General features: G+C 39.0%; 1 protein-coding gene across 9 annotated transcripts in view; it reads right to left on the reverse strand.

Annotated features, from left to right (window-relative positions):
- Window positions 1-25,875, reverse strand: part of NCKAP5 (NCK associated protein 5) — a 1,220,442-nt gene that overhangs the window by 576,438 nt on the left and 618,129 nt on the right. Inside the window, exon 2 of one of the 9 annotated variants that reach the window (XM_049889201.1) lies at window positions 19,259-19,305. The exons of the other annotated variants lie outside the window; for them this stretch is intronic. Coding sequence (XP_049745158.1) covers window positions 19,259-19,273 — 15 coding nt within the window. The 5' untranslated portion in view covers window positions 19,274-19,305. The remainder of the gene's footprint in view (window positions 1-19,258; window positions 19,306-25,875) is intronic. 9 annotated transcript variants of the gene reach the window in all.

Genomic DNA, 25,875 nt, shown 5'->3' on the forward strand with positions numbered 1-25,875 from the left:
AGACTCAGCAGAAACAAAATCAACAACAACAAATATGAGGAAAGGACAATATATAAAGAAAATCTACTCAGCACATAAAATCAAGTGGGAAAAAGAAACTGCCAACAATGCACACAAAAAATACATCAAAATGACAGCACTAAATTCATACCTATCCATAATTACCCTGAATGTAAATGGATTAAATGCACCAATAAAGAGACAGAGAGTAGCAGAATGGATTAAAAAACAAGATCTATGCTGCCTACAAGAGACACACCTTAGACTTACAGACACAAACAAACTAAAACTCAAAGAATGGAAAAAAAAATACAAGCAAACAACAAACAAAAAAGAGCAGGCTTGGGAATATTAATTTCTGACAAAATAGACTTGAAAGTTAAATCCCTCAGAAAGGATAAGGAAGGACACTACGTAATGATTAAAGGGACAATACACCAACAAGATATAACCATATTAAATATTTATGCACCCAATGACAGGGCTGCAAGATACATAAAACAAATTCTATCAGCATTGAAAAGTGAGATAGACAGCTCCACAATAATAGGAGACTTCAACACACCTCTTTCGGTAAAGGACAGGACATCCAGAAAGAAGCTCAATAAAGACACGGAAGATCTAAATGCCACAATCAACCAACTTGACCTCGTTCGTAGACATATACAGAACACTCCACCCAACAGCACCTAAGTATACTTTCTTTTCTAGTGCACATGGAATATTCTCTAGAATAGACCACTTATTAGGTCATTAAGCAAGCCTTAGCAGAATCTAAAACACTGAAATATTACAAAGCATCTTCTCGGACCATAAAGCCATAAAAGTGGAAATCAATAACAGGAAAAGCAGGGAAAAGAAATCAAACACTTGGAAACTGAACAATAACCTGCTCAAAAAAGACTGGATCATAGAAGACATTAAGGATGGCGTAAAGAAATTCAAAGAATCCAATGACACTGAAAACACTTCCTATCAGAACCTTTGGGACACAGCAAAAGCGGTGCTCAGAGGCCAATTTATATCAATAAATGTACACATCCAAAAAGAAGAAAGGGCCCAAAGCAAAGAATTATCCCTACACCTTGAGCAAATAGAAAGAGAGCAACAAAAGAAACCCACAGACACCAGAAGAAAACAAATAATAAAAATTAGATCTGAACTAAATGAAATAGAAAACAGGAAAACAACTGAAAGAATTAAGAAGACCAAAAGCTGGTTTTTTGAAAAAAATCAACAGAATTGATAAACCACCGGCCAAACTGACAAAAGAAAAACAGGAGAGGAAGCAAATAATCCAAATAAGAAATGAGATGGGCGATATTACAACTGACCCAACTGAATTTAAAAGAATCATATCAGATTAATATGAAAAACTACTCAAATTTGAAAACCTAGAATAAATGGATGAATTCCTAGAAACACACAACCTAACTAAACTAACACAAACAGAGTTAGAACAACTAAACAGACCCATCACAAAAAAAGAGATTGAAAAGGTAATCAAAAAACTCCCAACCAAAAAAAGCCCTGGTCCAGGCAGCTTCACTGCAGAGTTCCACCAAACTTTCAGAGAAGAGTTAACACCACTACTACTAAAGGTATTTGAGAGCACAGAAAAGGACGGAATACTACCAAACTCATTCTATGAAGCCACCATATCCCTGATACCAAAACCAGGTAAAGACACCACAAGAAAAGAAAATTATAGACTTATATCCCTCATGAATGTAGATGCAAAAATCCTCAACAAAATTCTAGCCAATAGAATTCAACAACAAATCAAAAAAATTATTCACCATGACTAAGTGGGATTCATACCAGGTATGCAGGGATGGTTCAACGTTAGAAAAACAATTAATGTAATCCACCACATAAATAAAACAAAAGACAAGAATCATATGATTTTATTGATTGATGCAGAAAAGGCATTTAACAAAGTTCAACAGTCATTCATGATAAAAAAAACTCTCAGCAAAATAGGAATAGAAGGAAAATTCCTCAACATAATACAGGGCATTTATACAAAGCCAACAGCCAACATCACCCTAAACGGAGAGAGCCAGAAAACATTCCCATTGAGATCGGGATCAGACAAGGATGCCCTTTATCATCCTTGTGCTGGAAAACCTAGCCAGAGCAATTAGGCTAGATTAAGAAGTAAAGGGCATCCAGATAGGCAAGGAAGAAGTCAAAGTATCTCTATTTGCAGATGACATGATCTTATACACAGAAAGCCCTAAGGAATCCTCCAGAAAACTACTGAAACTAATAGAAGAGTTCAGCAGGGTATCAGGATACAAGATAAACATACAAAAATCAGTTGGATTCCTCTACACCAACAAAAAGAACATCGAAGAGGAAATCACCAAATCAATGCCATTTACAGTAGCCCCCAAGAAGATAAAATACTTAGGAATAAATCTTACCAGAGATGTAAAAGACTTATACAAAGAAAACTATAGTATACTTCTGCAAGAAACCAAAAGAGACTTACATAAGTGGAAGAACATACCTTGCTCCGGGATAGGAAGCCTTAACATAATAATAATGTCAATTCTTCCAAAAGCAATCTATACATTTAATGCAATTCCAATCAAAATCCCAATGACATCCTTTAATGAGATGGAGAAACAAATCACCAATTTCATATGGAAGGGAAAGAGGCCCCGGAAAAATAAGGCATTACGGAAAAAGAAAAACAAAGTGGGAGGCCTACTCTACCTGATTTTAGAACCTATTGTACCGCCACAGTAGTCAAAACAGCCTGGTACTGGTACAACAACAGATGCATGGACCGATGGAACAGAATTGAGAATCCAGACATAAAGCCATCCACATATGAGCAGTTGATATTTGACAAAGGCCCCAAATCAGTTCAATGGGGAAAAGACAGTCTTTTTAACAAATGGTGCTGGCATAACTGGATATCCATCTGCAAAAAAATGAAACAAGACCCATACCTCACTCCATGCACAAAAACTGTCTCAAAATGGATCAAAGACCTAAATATAAAATCTAAAACAATAAAGATCATGGAAGAAAAAACAGGGACAATGTTAGGAGCCCTAATACATGGCATAAACAGTATACAAAACATTACAAAGAATGTAGAAGAAAAGCTAGATAACTGGGAGCTCCTAGAAATCAAATACCTGTGCTCATCCAAAGACTTCACTAAAAGGGTAAAAAGACTACCTACAGACTGGGAAAAAGTTTTTACCTATGACATTTCTGATCAGCACCTGATCTCTAAAATCTACATGATACTGCAAAAACTCAACTACAAAAAGACAAACAACCCAATTAAAAAATGGGCAAAAGATATGAATAGACACTTCACTAAAGAAGACATTCAGGTAGCTAACAGATATATGAGGAAATGTTCATGATCATTAGCCATTAGAGAAATGCAGATCAAAACTACAATGAGATTTCATCTCACTCCAACAAAAAAATAGGCTGGCATTAATCCAAAAAACACAAAATTATAAATGTTGGAGAGGCTGTGGAGAGATTGGAACACTTCTACACTGCTGGTGGGGATGTCAAATGGTACAACCACTTTGGAAATCAATTTGGCGCTTCCTTAAAAAGCTAGAAATAGAACTACCACATGATCCAGCAATCCCAATCCTTGGAATATATTCTAGAGAAATAAGAGCCTTTACACGAACAGATATATGCACACCCATGTTTATTGCAGCAGTGTTTACAATAGCAAAAAGATGGAGGCAACCAAGGTGCACATCAACAGATGAATGGATAAATAAATTATGGTATATTCACACAATGGAATACTACACATCGATAAAGAACAGTGAAGAATCTGTGAAGCATTTCATAACACGGAGGAACCTGGAAGGCATTATGTTGAGTGAAATTAGTCAGTTGCAAAAGGACAAATATTGCATAAGACCACTATTATAAGAACTGGAGAAATAGTTTAAATTGAGAAGAAAACATTCTTTTGTGGTTACGAGACGGGGGAGGGAGGGAGGGTGGGAGAGGGGCATTCACTAATTAGACAGTAGATAAGAACTACTTTAGGTGAAGGGAAAGACAGCACACAATACAGGGGAGGTCAGCACAACTGGACTAAACCAAAAGCAAAGAAGTTTCCTGAATAAACTGAATGCTTCGAAGGCCAGCGTGGCAGAGGTCTGGGGACCATGGTTTCAGGGGACATCTAAGTCAATTGGCATAATAAAATCTATTAAGAAAACATTCTGCTTCCCATTTTGAAGAGTGATATCTGGGGTCTTAAAGGCTAGCAAGCACCCATCTAAGATGCATCAATTGGTCTCAACCCACCTGGATCAAAGGAGAATGAAGAACACCAAGGACACAAGACAATTACAAGCTCAAGAGACAGAAAGGGCCACAAGAACCAGAGACTACATCATCTTGAGACCAGAAGAACTAGATGGTGCCCGGCTACAACTGATGACTGCCCTGACAGGCAACACAACAGAGAACCCCTGAGGGAGCAGGAGAGCAGTGGGATGCAGATCCCAAATTCTCTTAAGACCAGAATTAATGGTCTGACTGAGACCAGAAGGACCCCGGTAGTCATGGCTCCCAGACCTTCTGTTGGCCCAGGACAGGAATCATTCCCAAAGCCAACTCTTCAGACATGGATTGGACTGGACAATGGGTAGGAGAGGGATGCTGGTGAGGAGTGAGCTTCTTGAATAAGGTGGACACTTGAGACTATGTTGGCATCTCCTGCCTGGAGGGGAGATGAGGGTGGAGGGGGTTAGAAGCTGGCGAAATGGACACGAAAAGAGAGTGGAGGGTGAGAGCGGCCTGTCTCATTAGGGGAGAGTAATTGGGATTGGGTAGCAAAGTGTATATGGGTTTTTGTGTGAGAGACTGACTTGATTGTAAACTTTCACTTTAAGTACAATAAAAATTATTAAAAAAATAAATGAAAGTGCACTAAACTGTTGGTGGATCACATAAACAGAGGAGAACATTCAGATAATCACAGATGCTGAGTAGTGTTTGACAGTCTCAAGAAGAAGCCCCATATGGCACAAATACTATTCCTAAAAAAAGGTCAAAGGGGACCATACCAAAACCAAACTAGCTGTCTTGGAATTGAATCCGATTCATGGCAACCCCATGTGTTTCAGAATAGAACTGTGTTCCACAGGGTTTTCAATAGCTGTGCTCTTTTGGAAGCAGATTGCTAGGGCTTTCTTCCCAGGCACCTCTGGGTGGACTGCTGTTTGCACCACCCAGGGACTCCAAAGGGTACTATAACCAAAAACCAATTTCATGGCTGTTGAGTGGATTCTGACTCATAGCGATTCTAGTCAGCCACTAATAGAATATTTGACACATGGGTGGGTATATAGAAAATGACCATGGAAATACCTACCTTAGGACTATAGGTCATTTGTGTACATTTTAAATGAACATCAGAAAGTCTGTTCTCAGGTAAACTGTTTATAATCTTCTGGCTTCTCCCAAATTTCCACTCCTGGGTGAATGTCTAGCCCTCTCTCAGTGGGAAGGAGTCTCTTCTGGATGGCTTAGTCAAACTTGACTGAATATAAATAGCCAGAGCTAAGATTCCATCCATATGGACACATCACTATAGTATCTTTCTGTAGCTCTTATGATCCAAGGAGAATGGAAGACTTTAGACTTTAGAATGGAAGACTTAGAGAGAAGATTGAGCCTCCCCTTCGAAGGCTCCCTTTCCAATCAGTTGAGAGAAGGGCAGATTTTCAAGCAGCTTGGTATAATTTTGCATCTGGACCAATTTTATACATAAAACTTTTACCTACACTTATAATTTACTTTCTTTTGTAATGTAAATCTTTAGCTATAAGCACAATATTAAATCCCTGCAAGAAGATGGGACAGCAATTGGCAAGATCACACAACATTTTAATTGTTAGTATAAGAGTATCCTTACACAGGAATTCCTGGGTGGTGCAGTCAACGCTCTAGGTTGCTAACCAAAAAGATGAGTGGCTGTGTTTGCTATTTGCTTCTTCTTCAGAATCTTTACCACAACACAGCATCTGTGATTACCTAAACATTCGCCTCCATTTATGTAATTCACTAAGGGACAAGTGCACTTTTAAAAGAGGTACTCAGATCTGTCTTTTTAACAACATATACTTTTCCCTTTCTAACCAGAGGTACTTCGGAATAAAGGCCTGGTGATCTACTTCTGAAAAACCAGCCACTGAATTCCCTATAAAGCACAGTTTTACTCTGACACACATGGGGTCACCATGAGTCAGAATCAACTCAACAGCAACTGTTGTTATTTTGTTTTTCCATCTCTAGAAGACCTACCTCTTAAAACATTTGCCTTCTTCAGGAAGCAACAATGTTAAAAACTAAGGTTTTTACCAGGCCTTGAATATTAGGATATGTGGTCCCTTTGCTTTTACAGGCAAAGAATGTCAGGACAACACTCCATAAGTATAGGTTTTTATATAGGATAGGTCTCTCAGGACACTTGACTAAAGCATCAGATTCAACATGTACGAATAAAGGAATTCAATTAGTGAGAGTTTGCCTTAAATGCAATCATCGTCAAGCAGAACAGGTATGCCATTACACAGGTATGCCATTTATGCATTTATAAATGCCTGGAACATTGGCTGTCCCCTCTCAGTCAGGAGGAAATATAAAAGGTTCACAAAAATTTTTTTGTACAGTGAACACTATTTATAGATAGCTACACATGGGGTCTCTGGTGGCGTAGTGGTTAAGTGCTATGGCTGCTAACCAAGAGGTCAGCGGTTCAAATCCGCCAGGCGCTCCTTGGAAACTCTATTGGGCAGGTCTACTCTGCCCTATAGCATTGCTACGAGTCGGAATCAACTCGACGGCAGTGGGTTTGGTTTGGTTTGGGTTACAAATGGGGTCACCAGAAGTCAGAACCAACGCTAGAGCAACTGGCTTCGTTTTAGGTTCTTTACTGAATAAATAAAGCACCACTATTACAACACATGAACGTCTTTAACTTTCTTTTCTTTTTTTATGTAAAAAGGATACTTCTATTTAACAAGCTTCTGGTCCACTGGCATTAAGTCCAAACCATGGCTACAGCCAGCAGCCCCACAGGTGTATAGGATGAGGAAATGCATGTACATTCAAATTTCACCTACTTATTCAAAGAAAAGGTGCAAAAGTCATCAAGAAGGTTTCAGGACAAATCATTGAATGAAAATGAGAGCAGAAGAGAAACAGAAGAAATATTCCTAGAATCTCAAATAATAAGTATGATTTAGATGGTGAACGTTGATTGCGTGTTTTAAGTATTTTTCATGCAGTATTCAAGGAACCCTCATGATAACCCTAGACAACAGGCACTATTTCTAATCAATTTTTTTTTTAAGATTCTGAAGTTGAGGCTATACTAAGTAAATGACAGAGACAGGGTTTGAACCCAGGCAATCTGAATGCAGACACCCAGAACTTGACGACTGGACTTGTGGCCTCCCCTGAATAGTATGAGGGGATTTCTTTCCTGAGCCAGTAAACATTCACCTCAACCAGTGAATCAACACATGTTCTTCAGCCTCTCCCTTTCCAGGATTTGTTGGATACTGTGGGGTATAAAAGAGGTTTAAGAGATGATCTTAAAAAGACAGATGGTCTTTGCCATTAAGAACATTATTAGATTGGTTGGGAACATGGTGCTACAGACAAAAGAACCACGCCATCCCTCTAAAGCAAAGACCCGACAAACTAAATAGAACAGAGACAAACATCAGTCCTGGAACCCTATGCATTAAACGAAGAGAGAAAGAGCTTAACCGAGCACCGAATGGATTAAGAAACTGACAGAGGACAGACAGTAAGGAGAAACATGGGCAGAGGTCCCCTATCAGCTAATGTAGCACAGATTTACCATCTAGGACTCCTGTCTGAGACTGGTGGATGGGAAGTATGGAAAAGCAGATTTATGCAGCTCCCAGCAGGAGACAGAGCACCCAGTAGCCAGCAATACATGTTTTCCCACCTCCCACCCTCCTTCCCCCTGCTTGGCCTCTGTTGCTTCCCAGTAGGCTGATCCGAGGCTTCCTGGGGGGGCCAGTTGGCCACTTACCAGCTGGCTGCAATCACGGACTGAGAAGTGACAGCTCTGTGCTGCTCAGATCCACCCTGCCCGGCTCCTTCGTGCCATTTCTTTGTCGCTGGGGATGCTTTTCTTGGTTTCTTTTGGTTCCTTCCCTGCGTCTCACATCTTCCCCCTCTTTTCTCTCAAACACCAGACTCTGCGTGCCATCTTTGCTTGTTCTTGACAGGCTGTGAAGTGCTGCTCAACTGGGGAACTGCTTCCTCAATCTTTCTTTTTTGTTTGCTTTTTATTTTTCTTCGTTTCTCAGTTTCTTGTCTCTTTCTACTTACCTTCCTTTCCTTTCTCCTGAATATCTGGCACTGTGTACCATCTCCACCCCTTCTAGCTGGGCTGTACTGTGTGGCTTAGGAGCCACTTTCCTGGTCTGTAAAGTGTTGGTGGGATCTCGGGGGCAATTATTATTTGTTTTAAATTCTCTTTTCCTGTTTTTTTCCCTTCCTTTCTCAGTTTCTCCTCTCTCCACTCCAATGGCAGGCTCCCTCAGTACTTTTTTTTTTTTTTTACTTCTGTTTCTCTCTCTCTCTCTTCTTTTCCCTACCCAACCTAGCTCCACACATCACAGCCTCTCCTCTCACCCTCCCTCCTGCCCATCTAAACCATGCCCTGAACACTGCACTCCTGAGCAGCACAGGCATGGCCTACCAGAACCTGCCCTGCACTGACCCCCAGTTCACCTTGTCAGCCCCAGTAGTTGCCACAAACAACCCTTCACAGCCCTTTCCCTTCAGCTGGACCTGCCCTGCTGCACCATAGCTGAGCAACTGGCCATGGCCATTGGACAATAAGGTGAAACATATTGTGTTCACAGCAAACAAAAAACGCACAGCCCGCCTGCTCAGACACAATCAAATAAAGAAGCAGAAAAAACAAATCTACAATCAATAAACAAAGAAAATAACTACTGAATGTCCCAAAGACAGCAGATAATATAAAAACATTAAAAAAAAAAAAAAAAACAGGCAGGATGGTTCCAGTAGGCATACAAAATAAAACATCAGATGACTTTCCAGTAGAAGGAAAAGCACTGGAACTACCTGATAGGGAATTCAAATCTCTAATATTCAGAGGTGCCCAAGAGTTGAAGCAAAAAAGAGACAAAAATGAGGAAAAAATAGGCAAATTAATGGAAAAGGCAGGCAAATTAATGGAAAAGGCAGACAAATTAATGGAAAACAGAGACAAAAATGGAAGAATTCAGGAAAATAATACAGGGACAAACTGTCCAAATAAATTCACAACCAGAAATCATACAAACCCAAAAGATAAACAACAAGTTTTCAGAAATGGACAATGACATAGAAGGTCTGAGGAGCAGGTCTGAAACAATGGAAGACAGGATCAGTGAAATTGAAGACAAATACTTGGATACCACTTTGAGAAAAAAATCAGAAAAAAGAACGAAGAAAAATGAAGAAATCCTGAGAATTATTCGGGATACAATCAAAAGCAAAAATTTACAAGTGATTGGAGTTCCAGAACTGGGGGAGAAAACAGAAAACACAGAGAGGATCGTTGATGAACTCCTGAGAGAGAACTTCCCTAATATTATGAAAAAGGAAAAGCTGGCATCCAAGAAGCTCAATAAACCTCATATAGGATAGACTCCAAAAGAAAATCACCAAGGCATATCATAATCACACTCACTAAAACCAAAGACAAAGAAAGAATCCAGAAAGCAGCTCAAGAAAAATGAAAAGTCACATACAGAGTAGGAACAATAAGACTAAACTCTGATTACTCAGCAGAAACCATGCAGGCAAGAAGGCAACGGAATGACATACATAAAACCTTGAAAGAAAAAAAATTGCCAACCAAGAATAATATATCCTGCAAAACTCATTCAAATATCATGGTGAAGTTAGCATTTCCAGATAAACTGCATAAAAATCACTTGGTAACAGAAGAAATCAAAGATGGAATCAAAAAAATTCCTTGAATCAACTGAGAATGAAAATACATCACCCAAAACCTCTGGGACACAGCAAAGGCAGTGCTCAGAAGTCATTTTATAGCAATAGATGTACACATCAAAAAAGAGGGGACAAAATCAAAACATTAGCTACCCAGCTCAGAAAAATAGAGAATGCCAGGAGAAGCCCACAGCCAACAGAAGAAAGTAAATAATAAAAATCAGGGCAGAAATAAATGAAACACAATAGAAAGGCAATAGAAAGAATCAAGAAAATCAACAAACCACTGGCCAAACTGATAAAAGAGAAATAGGGGAGAACACAAATAACCCAAATAAGGAATGAAGTGGGGGACATTACAACAAATCCAACTGAAATAAAACAGATCATAACAGAGTATTATGAAAAACTCCAACAAATGTGAAAACCTAGAGGAAATAGACAAATTTCTAGAAACATACTACCTACCCAAACTAATGCAAAATAATACTGAAAATCTGAACAGACTCATACAAGAGAAGAGATTGAAAAGGTAATAAGAAAAAAAAAAAAAAAAAAACTCCCAACAAAAAAGTTCTGGCCCATATGGCTTCACTGGAGAATTCTACCAAATATTCAGAGAAGAGCTTACACCAGTACTACTCAAACTATTTCAGAACATAGAAAAGGAATGGATACTTCTGAATTTATTCTATGAAGCCAGCATAATCCTGATACCAGAACCAGGCAAAGACACCACATAAAAAGAAAATTACAGACCAATACCTCATAATATAGATGCAAAACTCTCAAAAAACTTTTTTAGCCAATAGAATTCAGCATCATATTGAAAAAATAATACACCACAACCAAGTGGGATTCATACCAGGCTTGCAACGATGGTTCAATATTAGAATATCAATCAACATAATCTACCACATAAATAAAAGGAAAAGAATCACATGATCATCTCAATCAACACAGAAAAGGCATTCGACAAAGTTCAACACACATTCCTGATAAAAACTCTCAGTAAAATAGGTACAGAAGGGAAATTCCTCAACATAATAAATGACATCTATACAAAACCAGCGGCCAACATCATTCTTAATGGAGAGAGGCTGAAAACATTCTCCTTCTGAACAGGAACGAGACAAGGATGCCCTTTATCACTACCCCTATTTAACACTGTGCTAGCTAGAACAATAAGGCAAGAAAAAGAAATAAAGGCATCTAAATTGGTAAGGAAGAAGTAAAACTGTCCCTATTTGCAGATGATATGATGCTATACATAGAAAAACCAAAAGACTCCACGAGAATACTACTGGAACTAATAGAAAGATTCAGCAGAGTGGCAGGATACATGATAAATATACAAAAATCAGTTGAACTCCCATATACCAATAAAGAGAATGACGAAAAGCAGATCAGGAAAACAATACCATTTATAACAGCCCTTAAAAAAAATAAAATAGTTAGGAATAAATTTAACCAGGAATGCAAAAGACCTATATACAAAGAAAACTACAAAACCCTACTACAAGAAACCAAAAGAGACCTAAATAAATGGAAAAACATACCATGATCATGGATAGGTAGACTCAATATTGTGGAAATGACAATTCTACCCTAAGCAATCTTCAAATACAATGCAATCCCGATCCAAATACCAAAAACATTCTTTAAAGAGATGGAAAAACAAATCATTAACTTTGTATGGAAAGGGAAGAGGCCCCGGATCAGTAAAGCACTATTGAAAAAAGAAGAATAGGAGGACTCACACTATCTGACTTCAGAACCTACTATACAGCTATGGTAGTCGAAACAGCCTGGAACTGGTACAATGACATATACGTTGACCAATGAAACAGAATTAAGAATCCAGATGTAAATCCATTCGCCTGTGGTCACTTCATCTTCAACAAGAGTCCAAAGCCCAGCAAATGGGGAAAAGACAGCCTTTTAAACAAATTGTGCTAGGAAAACTGGATGTCCATCTGCAAAAAAAGGAAAAAGGACCCATACCTCACACCATACACAAAAACTAACTCAAAGTGGATCAAAGACCTAAATATAAAACCAAAAACTATAAAGATCATAGAAGAAAAAATAGGATCAACACTAAAGGCCCTAATACGTGGCATTAACAGGCTACAAACCATAACTAACAATACAAAGCCCAGAAGATAAGCCAGATAACTGGAATCTTCTAAAAATTAAACACTTATGTTCATCAAAAGACTTCACCAAAAGAGTAAAAAGAGAACCTCAGCCTGGGAAAAATTTTTTGGCTGTTACAAACCTGACAAAGGCCTAATCTCTAAAATCCACAGAAAAATCCAACATCTCTACAACAAAAAGACAAATAATCCAATTAAAAAAACGGGCAAAGGAAATGAACAGACACTTCACCAAAGAAGACATTCAAGTGGCTAACAGACACACAAGGAAATGCTTGCAATCACTAGCCATAGCCATTAGAGAAGTGCAAATCAAAATCACAAAGAGATACCATCTCGCCCTGACAATATTGGCATGAATCAAAAAAATACAAAATAACAAATGTTGGAGAGGCTGTAGGGAGACTGGAACTCTTACACACTGCTGGTGGGAATGCAAAATGGTACAACCACTTTGGAAAACGATATGGTACTTCCTTAAAAAAGCTGGAATGATCCATATGATCCAGCAATCCCACTCCTAGGAATATACCCTAGAGAAATAAGAGCTGTCACATGAATTGACATATGCACATTCATATTCATTGCAGCATTGTTCACAAAGGCAAAAATATGAAAATGTCCTAGATATCCATCAACAGATGAATCAATAGACAAACTCCGGTACATACACACAAGAATAAAGAACAATGATGAATCTGTGAAACATCTTACAACGTGGATGAATCTGGAGGGCATTATGCTGAGTGAAATAAGCCAATCACAAAGGCACAAATATTGTATGAGACCACTACTATAAAAACTCATGAAATGTTTACACACACACACACACACACACACACACAAAAACAATCTTTGATGGTCAAAATGGAGGGGAGGGGTGGGGATGGAAAAACACGAAATAGATAAGTAGATAAGTGGTAACTTTGGTGAAGTGTAAGACAGTACACAATACTGGGGAAGCCAGCACAAGCTTGTACTAAGCTCCATAAAAAAAAACTCCATAGACACATCCAAACTTCCCGAGTTACTGAATTACTGGAATGAGGGCTGTGGGGACCATGGTCTCAAGAGAACATCTAGCTGAATTGACATAACATAGTTTATAAAGAAAATGTTCTACATTCTACTTTGGTGAGTTTGGGGTCTTAAAAGCCTGTGAACGGCTGTCTAAGATACTCCACTGGTCTCACCCCTTCGGGAGCAAGGGAGAATGAAAAAAACTAAAGACACAAAGGAAAGATTCATGCAAAGCACTAATGGGTCACAACTACCATGGCCTCCACCAGTCCGAGTCCAGTACAACTAGACGGTGCCCGGCTACCACCACTGACTGCACTGACAGGAATCACGATAGAGGGTCCCAAACAGAGCTGGAGGAAAATGTAGAACAAAATTCTAACTCACAAAAAAAAGACAAGCTTACTGGCCTGACAGAGACTGCAGAAACCCCGAGAGTATGGCCCCCGGACACCCTTTCAGCTCAGTATGAAGTCACTGCTGAGGTTCACCCTTCAGCCAAAGATTAGACAGGTCCATAAAACAAAATGAGACTAAAGGGGTACACCAGCCCAGGGGCAAGGACTATAAGCCAGGAGGGTACAGGTAAGCTGGTAATAGGGAACCCAAGGTCGAGAAGGGAGAGTGTTGACATGTCCTGGGGTTGTTAACCAATGTCATAAAATAGTATGTACACTAACTGTTTAATGAGAAGCTAAGTTTGTCCTCTAAACCTTCATGTAGAATACAATAATAATAATAATAAAGAGACCAATTCAACAACAACAACGAAAATATAATATGATTAAAAAACCCACTGTTGTCAAGTCAATTTCGGACGGCATAGAAATGCCCCATAGAGTTTCCAAGGAGGGCCTGGTGGATCTGAACTGCCCACCTTTTGGTTAGCAGCCATAGCACTTAACCACTACACCACCATGGTTCCCATAATATAGTTAGACCAAGAATTATTATGTATAAAATAATGAGTTGGCAAGGCGTAAGTACCTAGAGCAGAGATAGCTGTACTTCTTCTGTAAAGGACCAAATCTTTAATATTTTAGGTTTTGTGTGCCATACAATCTCTGCTTATTCAACTCTGCCACTGTACAGCAAAAGAAGCCATAAAATATATATATATATAAATGAATAGGCATGTCTGTGTTGCAATCAAACGATTTATAAATACAAGTTGGAAGCGATTGGGCCACAGTTTGCAGACTCCTAATCTATTTTACCAGTTGATATCTCACGAAAAGGAATTAATTCTAATCGTTCATTTCCTAGGAGGTGCTATTTGTTTCATCTAAAACTTAAAAGCTCCCAAAAAGCCATGGGACTGGGCAACTGTCTTATTATTGAGCAACAAAACATGTTTGATATACCTCCCACCAAATTTAATAAAATCGTAGCCACTGTCAACCATGAAATACTTCTAAGTTTGCATTTTCCAGAGAGGATAAACCTTTCAGCAGTTCTGGAAATCACTTCATATTTGTGCTTGTCAATGTGCAAGGAACGTGTCTTTTACCTATCTCAGTTTGATTACATCTCAGTAAACGGCACTGGTTCTGTGTTATAAGTACAATTAAATTTTACCCATTGGTGTTTCGCCAGTAGCCAGTGTCTCTTCTTATTCTAAGTAGGAACAGATACTTCCTCCCCTTGGATGGACAACAGGGTCTGTAGTCACTTGCTGCCAGTGTTGGTTAGTGTTAGAGATTATTCAAATTACTTTAATTCAACAACAATTTACAAGGGCCAACTTCATGTCAAACTAATCGCAACACTAAATAATTTTGAGTATCAGTCATAGTGTATATACAGATGAATAATTATTGAATTACACAGATACAAGTTTTATTGTTTTTTAATACCCTAAGATATTTCATGTTGACAAGAGTTGACATCTTTAAATGCTTTTCCAACTTATTTTCTCAGATGCTGAAATTTCTAAATCTAACCTCTCATTAGGAAGGAACAACTCAGTATGGAGAAAGATCTTTTATGTGCAGATCACAGATTGTAGTGGAAATTTTTTCTCTACATCACTCTGCCAAAAGGTTTATATTTACTGTGTGTTAAACAGAAGACGCAGTGTTAGGTCAGTGGTAGAATGACTGCCTTCCACGCAGGTTACCGAAGTTCAGTTCCCAGCCAAGGCACCTCATGTGCCGCTACCACCCGTCTTAGTGGAAGCTTGTATATTGCTATCATGCTTAACAGGTTTCAGCAGAGCTTCCAGACTAAGATAGAATAGGAAAAAAGGCCTGGTAATTGACTGCTGATAATCAGCCAATAGAAACCCTATGGATCACAACAGTCCATCCACAACTGATCCTGGGGATGGTGCAGGTGCAGGCTGTTTGGTTCTGTTGTGCAGGGGGTCCCTGAGTCAGGGACCAACTGGACAGCAGCTAACAGCAATGTATGCTAAATAAGTAAATTTTCCTGCATAGCCAGTCACTAAGTCTCCTACCTCACAACATCTGAGTTGGCTTAGGAGAAGAAGAGTAAGTTGGCAATCTAAAATCTGTGTCTTGCAATTTTGGCACTGCCTCTTTTTCCAATAATTTAACTCCCCAGATTGTGTGTTTGGTTCATATTTTAAAGAGTTCAAAACTTCAGACGTCCTTGTGTCTGCTGCTCATTGATTGCTGTTAAAACTAAATGTTTTTCACTCTAATCAATACTTCCTTACAAAATAAACCCAAGCATTGACAAACAACTCTGCAGCACATTCCAGCTTTCCTAAGAGTGGACAGCGTGAAAAACTACTACACCCAAGAATTAAAACAGATCACATTGACTAGAGTGCTTATTACAATTTTTACAAGTTTCTTACAGCTGAATCATTCCACTGTAACAAGACTTTATTAAATTAGACAGCTATTGAATCGTAAGCTTTCTGAGAATAACAATTAATATGCCTTTGTCCTTTATTACTGTATCAGACCATTATAACCACACTGCTCATGTTCATTTTTATATCCTCACTGGTGATGAAGTTATTAAAGAGCAGGGGCTAGAGCAGAATGGGGTACAAAATGTAAACAATGATGGTTTTGTGTTTCAGGAGACTACTGTTCCAGAACGATTTTAAATGGCATCACTACCATTTTTAAATGAAGTTATTGTATTTTTTTAATGCACTTGGCTGTTTTGGGGGAGATGTGTTTTTATCTGAGACTTTGTATTTTATGCACTCTAAGACGTGAATTCCCTGATCTTTTACACGCATTTGTCTTGCAATTATTTGCTCCTCACATGATTCACTCTCTTAACAGAGCTTCTCCTGGGAATCCCTGGTGGATGGGAGGCCTGGGCAGCAAGCAGCACATATAAGATTGCCACTGAAATGTACCCTGTGTGTCTCTCTCCCTCCAATACTAATTCACTCAAACACCAAACTCCTATTTTCTATCAATAGGTATTTAAAAAAAAATAATAATTTAGTGGTCTGGATATAAGCTAAGGCAGGTTGAAAAAAGTAAGATCAAACACTTCCAAATAAAATAAACAGAACAACAAGCCCTTCAAGTACATGCATCTTAAATAGCTACTAAAGAAGAAGGCCCTTTTTTTTTTTTTTTTGCCTTTAACATGTTATTTGCAAAAAAAGAACTCAAGGAACAATGAATCTAAATCATTTGAACCTTCCATGTGTTTATCCATGACAAGCAGCAACAAAGGAATTTACAAGTTTTATTAGCAGAGGTTGATATTTCCTGCCAACAGAGATGATTTTTACATTGCAGGGAAGCAATTCAATGAACCAACCCCAAAGCATTTCAAAACGTGCTTTCTACTTCTTGTTCCAAGATAGCACCTCTATGCTGTAGCTCAAAATTGCCACCAAGTAGACTGACAGACACCAGTCTGACTGTATCTGTACAAAAAACAGCTACTTCTAACTTGGGGAGAGTTGAACAAATCACATCAACCAGCATTTACGAAGTACCTACTATATGCATAGTACACTCTAGATGCTAAAGATGAAACACGTCCTCATCATGAGTAAGAAGTCTGAACCCCTAGTATCAACACCTCACTGCAGAGGCCAATGTTCTTTAGACTTCAATGTATCAATTATTTCATTTATCCCTTTAAAATCCATAAGGGAAAAAATAACTTATTGATGCTACTGTGTCTGAGAACCAGGGCAACAACCTGCTTGGAGAAGGCTTTCTTATTGCCAATAACTGTTTAATGACATGAAGGAGAAGCTCCAAAACACATAAAATTGGAGTCACTTCTAAAACCACTAAGAGTATTCAAGAGGCCAATAAACTATAAGTTATGGGGACCCCTTTTACAATCTTTGCCAGAGATGCTGCTCTGTAGATAATAATAGTGACATATAACTCACAGGAGGCCAGGCAAGTACACGGATGGGGCACATCCACATTCTGGGCTAGTAAGCTTCCTTTCCTGCACTGGCACACCTGACCTTTCACACAGGAGAGCTGATTGGTATGTGAAATCCCAAAAGGAAGGGAACCTCTAAACATATTTGATGGGCCAATTAATGGAATGCAATATCTAATCTATTCTAATAGTGCTTCCAAGTCCCATTTAGATGAGGCCTCAGTTTCTAGCATTATTTATCTTTTACTAGAAAACACGTCTTTTCTCTTGGAAGTACTGGCACCAAAGGGAAGGGAAGTTAACTTTTAATAGGTGCAGTTAGATCTTGAAATTTTTATCTGAAAGCCATAAAGCTTTTAAAAATGAATTTGTAAATGTAATTGAGCTTCTAATAGCTGCTACTGATAGTAATTAAAGAAATCTCATTTCCCTAAATTAAACATAATGAAATGTTTTTCGAGATCAAATAAAACTAGAAAATGCTATCTGGGTGACAGAATTTGCCTCTGAAAGTGGTGTCCTGGAGTTTGGGGGGAAGCCTCAGTTGCCAGCAAAAGCCAATGGCTTATGGGGTTGTGGGTAATGTGGAAGTCAATTCCACAGCATCATATTAACTTTTACTGGCTGGTAACCAACTTGAGAGCCACTGTATTGCACAGCTTCACAATGCAATGCTTATGCAAATGTAACATTCTTTAGAACTCCTCCATTAGTGCCTTTAAGAATTTATTTAATTAAACGTTGCCAGCATGTCCTCAGCTCAACTTGTACACTTCGAACTCAGTGCTTAAATTTACATTACTTTTGCTTTTTCTTAAAGTAAAAATATGATTTAGGGGCCATAGTGACCATCTGACCGAGGTCTCTGTTAACAAGCAAAGAAGTGGTCATTGTCTCCCAATTTCTTGATTGTTTTTAGGGGGAAAAAAATCCACAGTCTCTCTCTTATTTCAGCGGTTTGTCATCCTAGTAGTCAAGTTTTTTCCTTAGAGTTGATGAAAATATTTTGCATCTTAATTTAATTCCTTGTCTTATTATCTGGACTTCTATGAATCTAAGAAAGAATTAGTCTGAAAACTTCATAAAAATGCTTTATAAACGGTTTGTAAAAACTCATCCAAGAGAGAATAATTAGGTCAGCCTTTGGTCTTCCATTACCAGACACCCATATCTCATACACATACAATCTCATATCTTCCCATGTACGTACGGTAAGTGGTATGATGTATTCGAAAGGCTTGTCACCTCCTTTTGATTATTTCTGTCACATTTCTCTAGAATTTTCACATTCTCTTTAAAAAGAGTAATCGAAACTCCTGCAAAGGTTAGGTTAATGTTAAACACAAGCAAAAAACCATGGATGGATCCCCTTACTAAATCTCAAGTGCTCCATGTTGCCTCACCCACGCTCCTACCCCAAGTACCACCCCGATACCTGACACACCAACAGTCCTCCTCTGTTGAGAGTCCCTCTTTCGCTTGTTGAACTGCACATACCATGGAGTCAATTAATACTTATCTTTGACTCATTAAATGATGTTCATCTAACTTTTAGTCTGTAATAAGGCCTGAATTTTTTCTCCAACATTGGTTCCTTGATTATCTCTCCCACTGAATTGGTGATTTGGTTTCTTCATCCTAATACAACATTTCACTTGAATTAATTCATTCACTCATTAATTATTTAGTGATTGTTCAGTACATACCAGGCAGCAACACATCTGTCATTCAACGTAGGATTCAAGGTCCTGTCCTGAAGATATTTAAAATCTGGTCAGTGATACCTTTTTTTAGAACTATTATTTTAAATCATTTTACTTCGTGTCTCTGCTATTAAAAGTCTAAGTTAACTGTCCTGTGTTAACACTCTTTTCAAACTGATGGCTGAGTACTTGGTTTATTCACTCTATTCATACCTGTTCCTCACCCCTAGACCTATGTCATTCTTTAGCACAATCCTCCAATCAACTGAACAGAAAGGGTGATCACAGACCACTAGCTTAAGGATGGAAACAATAAGGGTTTATTCAAGTACTTCAAAGGGCAAGTATATTCAGTAAAATAATAATAATACACCCATTGCCATCTACTCAATTCCCCCTCATGGTAACCCAAAGTGTGTCAGAGTAGAATTGTGCTCCATAGGGTTTTTAGTGGCTGACTTTTTCAGAATTGGAAAACCAGGCCTTTCTTCTGAGTCACCTCTTTGGGTAGACTCGAACCACTAACCTTTTGGTTAGTAGCCAAGTGCTTAGCCTTTTCCATGATCCAGGGACTCTGTATTCAATAAAGCATTCATTATCTCCAGGGTTTCAAACTTGGTGGCTGTGCCTCACATCTTCTCCTGGCCTTCCTCCCTTTCTTTCTCTCTAGTTTCAAATGGGTTTCTAATTCCCCCTTCCGATTTAAGGAAAATTAAAAATAAATTGGTTTTCTGGTAGGAGCTTAAATTGGTACAACCACTTCAGAAAACTGTTTAGCAGTATCTATCAAAGCTGAATATACGCATACCCATGACCCAACAATTCCACTCAGAGTTGCTGTATTGACTTGAATAGCGTTCCCCTCAAAATCTATGCCCCTCCTGGAACCTCAGAACGGGACCTTATTTGAAAATACTTTGCAGATATATTCAGTTTAAAAAAAAGGTCATAGCAGAGTAGGGTGGGCCCTAAATCCTATATAATTTGCATTCTTATGAGAAGAGACACAGAAACAGAGACATAGAGGGAAGATGGCCATAGGAAGAAGGAGGCAAGATTGGAGTTATGCTGCCAGGAGCCAAAGGATGCCTGAGGCTACTGGAAGTGGAAAGAGGCAAGGAAGGGTTTTATCCCTAGAGACTTTAGAGGGAGCAGGTCCCTCCCAACACCTTGATTTCAACTTGCAGTCTCCATAACCATAGAGAATAAATTCCTGTTGTTTTAAAGTCACCCAGTTCATGGTACTTTGATACGGGAGCCCTAGAAAACTAATACAAGTACGTATGTTTGCCATGTGTACACATGTTCACTGAAGGGCACATATTAGCAGCATTATTCATTACAGCCCCAAACTGGAAACAACCCAAATGTGTATCCACATAAAAAAATTACAGTGGGATACTACACGTCAATGAATGAACAAACTATAATTAGTTTAGTTCAACAATACGGATGAGTATCATAAACAATGTTGAGTAAAAAAGAGTACATACAATATAATCCCAACTTATATTATGTAAAAAACAGACGAAACTAGTCTATGCTAGGCAGTTATCATGACAGGTGTAATTAGGTGCCTACAGGTGGACTTCTGGGGTGCTGGCAGTGTTCTGTTTGTTGATTCAGGTGCTCGTTCATAGATTCCATTTCTAAAAATTAATTGAGCTTTATACTTCTGTGCACTTTTCTGTATGTTCATTATACTTTAGTAAAGTTACAAAATTAACTGCCTTATTGGCTTCAAAATACCAAATCTGTTAAGCTCAAATCTAATCAGATCGGTCAGTACTCATAAAATCTTTCATGTCTCTCTTCTACCTTCAGGATATAAAGTTCAAACTCCCAGACTTACAACATAAACCAGTTGCTACTGAGCTGACTCCAATTCATGGTGAGCCCATGTGTTGCAGAGTAGAACTGTGCTCCATAGTGTTTTCAATGGCTGATTTTTGAGAATAAGATTGCCAGGCACCCCTAGATGGATTTGAACCATCAACTTTTCAGTTAGCAGCTGAGAATGTTAACCATCTGCACCACCCATAAAGTCCTTGACAACCTGGTGTGTCAATCCAGTTCCATTCAGCCATTCCTTCCTGGGATCTCTATGCTCCTGGCACACACCCCCCCCCCCTTCTTTCCCACTGTTGTTCTATTTTTTGGGCCTAGAATACCTCCCTCCACCCCAACAGATTGCTGTCTGGTGAACTACTCATCTTCGGAGAGCCAGTTCAAATAACAGCCCCTCCTCAAAGTCCCCTTTACCTGTGTGGAGTAAAACGAGCACCTCTTTTTCTGTCTTCCAGTGAGATGTTGGCCATAATGCTCTCACACTATTAGGGTTATTATATTATATTGTAACTGTTCATGTTTCTGCCTCTTTTGCTAAAGTTTGAACAACTTGAATGCATGAACATTTTCACCTCTAGTGCCAAGCATTAGAATAGATGCTCAAAAAGTTTTCACTACATAAATAAATGACAAAGAAAAGCTCTTCAAATTATTATTATTATTATTTAGTCCCATATCAGCTGAAGGTACATCAACAATTGGTACTTGTAAAGTCATTCTGAGAGTCTGAGATAATACGGTCACAGTATCTGGCATTCTGATTCTGTAACTTAAAGACTACAGCGAAATCGCTTGTCCTCAAGGCACACTCAGAGACCAGCTGTCTCAAGCAAGACTTTGACAAGCGCTGGACCACAATCAATTCATGGTTGAATTCTCTGATGAGCATCACAAGGGCAGACAGCCTATGTTTTGTGAGAGAGGGATGCATATGCTTAAGATGTCAGACAAGCAGCAGTTAGAGATGGAGTTCTGCTGGGAAAATCGAGGACCCTGATTTATAGTCTCCACCAGGCAAAAAGCCAGTTCAGCTCAGCAGAGAGAGTTTAAGATGAAACATCATTCTAGAAAAAAAAACTGCAGGACATTCTCACCCCTCAAACATGTGTGTTACCCTTAGAATCTATACCTGGTCTGCTTTTCTATCCTCTATAGCCTCTGCTTTGGCAATTCCATCTAATTTAAGATCTGAACTACTACCTGTATGTGTAATACCTCCTCCTCTATTCCTAGTCTGCATGTCCTTTAACGTGGAACCAGGATCTCTGCCATTTGCCTTTTCTAACTCACTCTCCATTCTTCTCCACCCTGATCCCGGCCCTGGGAGGCTCACCTGTATGGCCCTCCTTAACGAGTTTTGTGCTCTATGGCTTCCTGTCAGGTTTGGTCCATGAGAAGCTTCACCAGGAGACGGGAAGAAGAACAAGGAGGAAGAACTATTTATCCACCTAGCTCAGTGGTGCTCAAACTCTGGAGTACATCAGAATCACCTGGAGGCCTCGTTAACATAGATTGCTGGGACCCACGCCAGAGCTTCTGATTCTGTAGGTCTGGAGTAAGGCCTGAGAATTTTATTTCTAACAAGTTCTCAGGTGATGCCCATGCTGCTTGTCAGGGGACCACTTTGAGAACCACTGCCAGAGCTCCCTCCCTAAATGGTTACTTCTGAGCTGCTTCTATCCCTCCCTCCACCAACAGGCACTGCTCTTCTCCCAATGACCAACTCTACATGACTTAGTCTCTCCAAATTCAAGTAACTACTCCTCATCCTTGTCCCTTCAGATAGGCTGATAACAGCCTGACTGCTTATAAGACCCAGCTTTCTTCACTGTACCTTCTGGTCTCCTATTTCAAACCAACCAACCAACCAGTTGTCATCAAGTCGATTCTGACTCATGGTGACCCCACAGGTTTCAGAGTAGGACTGCTCTCCATAGGGTTTCCAGTGGCAGTGATCTCTTGGAAGTAGATCGCCAGATCTTCCTTCCAATCCCTATTTTCACACCTTTGTAAACAGTTCCTACGTAATAAACCCTTCTTGAGTTATCCTATTCCGAATGTGACATCCATTTCCATCTGGAATCCTGACTGATAGAACGCACTTTAAATTTAATGAGTGGGCATGTCAACTTGCCTTCTTTCTTTCTAAGCCTACTGCTCTTGCTGTGTTCCCTCTGAGATTTATAGCACCACTTCCTCCAAAGCACCCAGACTTGTGAGTTTAGTATCAGGTTTTGACTTCTTGTAACTGTTGATCCACTGCTCTGGGTTCTCTATTATTCTGGAAGCCCTTTAGCAGAAATCATGTCTTTCTAGTTTTGTATCTCCACAACCTAACATATCACATGCCAGTCATCTTCTGAGTGGCCAAAAATATTTGCTGAGAAAATAAATGAATTAAAATGTACAGATCACATGTCTTTCATATATATGCAGAGCCCTGGTGGTGCAATGGTTAATGCTTGGCTGCTAACCAAAAGGTTGGCTATTCAAACCCACCAGCCACTCTGCAGGAGAAAGATGTGGCAGGCTGCTTCGATAAAGGTTAAACCAAAAAAAAAACAAACCCACTGCCATCGAGTCGATTCCGACTCATAGCGACCCTATAGGACAGACTAGAACTGCCCCATAGAGTTTCCAAGGACTGCCTGGTAGATTTGAACTGCCAACCTTTTGGTTAGCAGATGTAGCACTTAACCACTACACCACCAGGGTTTCCAAAGATTACAGCCTTGGAAATCTTGTGGGGCAGTTCTACTCTGTCCTATAGAATCACTATGTGTTAGAATCAACTACGTGGTACACAGCAACAGCCCACCTCACATCTGGTCTCTACCAATTTTATTGCTTTTGATTGTACGATTTCTTGTCTCTCAAAATAAGCTGCAGGCAATCAGAGGGTCTACAAACAGGTGCTATGCTTCCTGTATTGCACCAAACCTCAGGCACAATCATTGGCACAGTACAGTCACTGAACGTGTATCCATCCACTGTCTATGAAAAGGACACCTGTGGAGAACCAATGCTTACTGTGCTCCAAATCTTGGAGACATTAAAAATAACTGAGAAGACAGGGCCTCCTTCTGGGAGTAGCTCAGGGAGTAGCTAGTTTAACTGAGTGTTATGAAAAGAACCCTGAGCTATAAGCTTTGTTTGATACATTTTTGTTAGGGGAGTTTACTTTGCTTTTACATAAATTTTTTCAAGCTCTACTCTGGAGATTATGACTCAAAAGATCTAAATGGGTCCCAGGAATCTCCGTACCTAATGAGCAGTTTGGGTGTTTCAAACACTGGTGGGCTCTGCATTAACCCCCACTAGAGAAGCCCTTGGGTATTGCATAGAGGAAGAAAATACATAGAAGAGAAACAAAGACTTCGCATTGCTTACAGAGTAATTGTAAGTGACCCTATCAAAGGTGCCCCATTATTAGATATGCTCATTCAATTAATTTCAATTTTTGCTTTAAAAAAAAATCCATCAACTCGAAGGCAATGGGTTTAGTTTTTTTTTTTTTAATCCAATGGATTAAGATAGTTTCCAACCAAGAAAGTGAGTCTCCATTTGCCTTATTAATTGCCCCATAAAAAAAGCATACCAGTTAATTCTTTACTTCATGCAGCACTGAGGGGTAGTAACGTGGTTGCTACAAGATATAAAACATTTTATGCAATTGAACTTAAGGTGAATGTGCTTCTAAATGAAGGAAGGCATGGGTAGTCAGAAAAAGGAGTATTGCTCCGTACATGTAAAGCTAACCAGAAATCAGACAGTTGCCCTTTCGGAAATTTAAATCGTTCCATCTCTCCTTTCCGTTTGCTTTTGGTTAGGCAGGATTTCATTGGAATCTATTCAAGGCAAGCAGCTGAGTATATTTGCTATCATCGTGCTCTTTGATCTCAGTATATTGGATGCAGCTGCAGAAACAGGTAATGTGGGCAAATACGAAGAAAACAAACTGCTGCCCGCAGATTATTTTTTTCAGGGTTGTTAGGAAGAAATCCAAGATAATTACAAATTTCCCTCCATTTATTTTTAAGAATATGAATAGCAATACACACTTCAGTTTTTTCAAAGGATGTTTCACCTTTTGAACTCACTTCGAATTACGAGTTAAGAAAATTTATTGTGCTGTATTCATTCATTTGCTCATTCAAAAATACTGAGATTTTGTACCAGACACATAAATAAGGAGCCACATACTCTAACAGTAACATCCTGGTGTTCTATTCACATGTCTGAAGAATGGTGCTTTCTCTATTCTCCATTTTCACAACAATCTCAGAGTTACATAACCCATCACCTCATTTCTAGATTAGCTCCACAGCTTGCTTGTCTATATACATCAGTATTTTATGGTTTCAATCATCTTATATTTAGCTGCAAAAACTATCTTCCCAAATATAGATCATTGGTTCAATGGCACAAAATGGTATCTCACTGATCATCAATCATTCAATAAATCATTCAACAAATGAAGTTATTGAGGACCTAGTGATACTCTAGGCACTGATGGTGGGAACAAGAGAGAGTAAAAAACCAAACGTAACCCTTGGCTTTTACTTTTAAAGACTGTGATAGACCAAATAATCCTGCCAACCCCCCCAAAAAAAGATGTCAACATCTTAATTCCTGGAACTATGAATGTGGCAAAAGGAATTCTGCAGATATAATTAAGCTTACAGATTTTAAAATGGAAGATTATCCTGGATTATACCAGTGGGCCCAATCTAATTCCACCAGCCTTTAAAAGCTAAGAATTTCTCTGGCTG

Source organism: Elephas maximus, chromosome 6 (assembly GCF_024166365.1).
Source record: "Elephas maximus indicus isolate mEleMax1 chromosome 6, mEleMax1 primary haplotype, whole genome shotgun sequence".
Lineage (NCBI taxonomy): Eukaryota > Metazoa > Chordata > Mammalia > Proboscidea > Elephantidae > Elephas > Elephas maximus.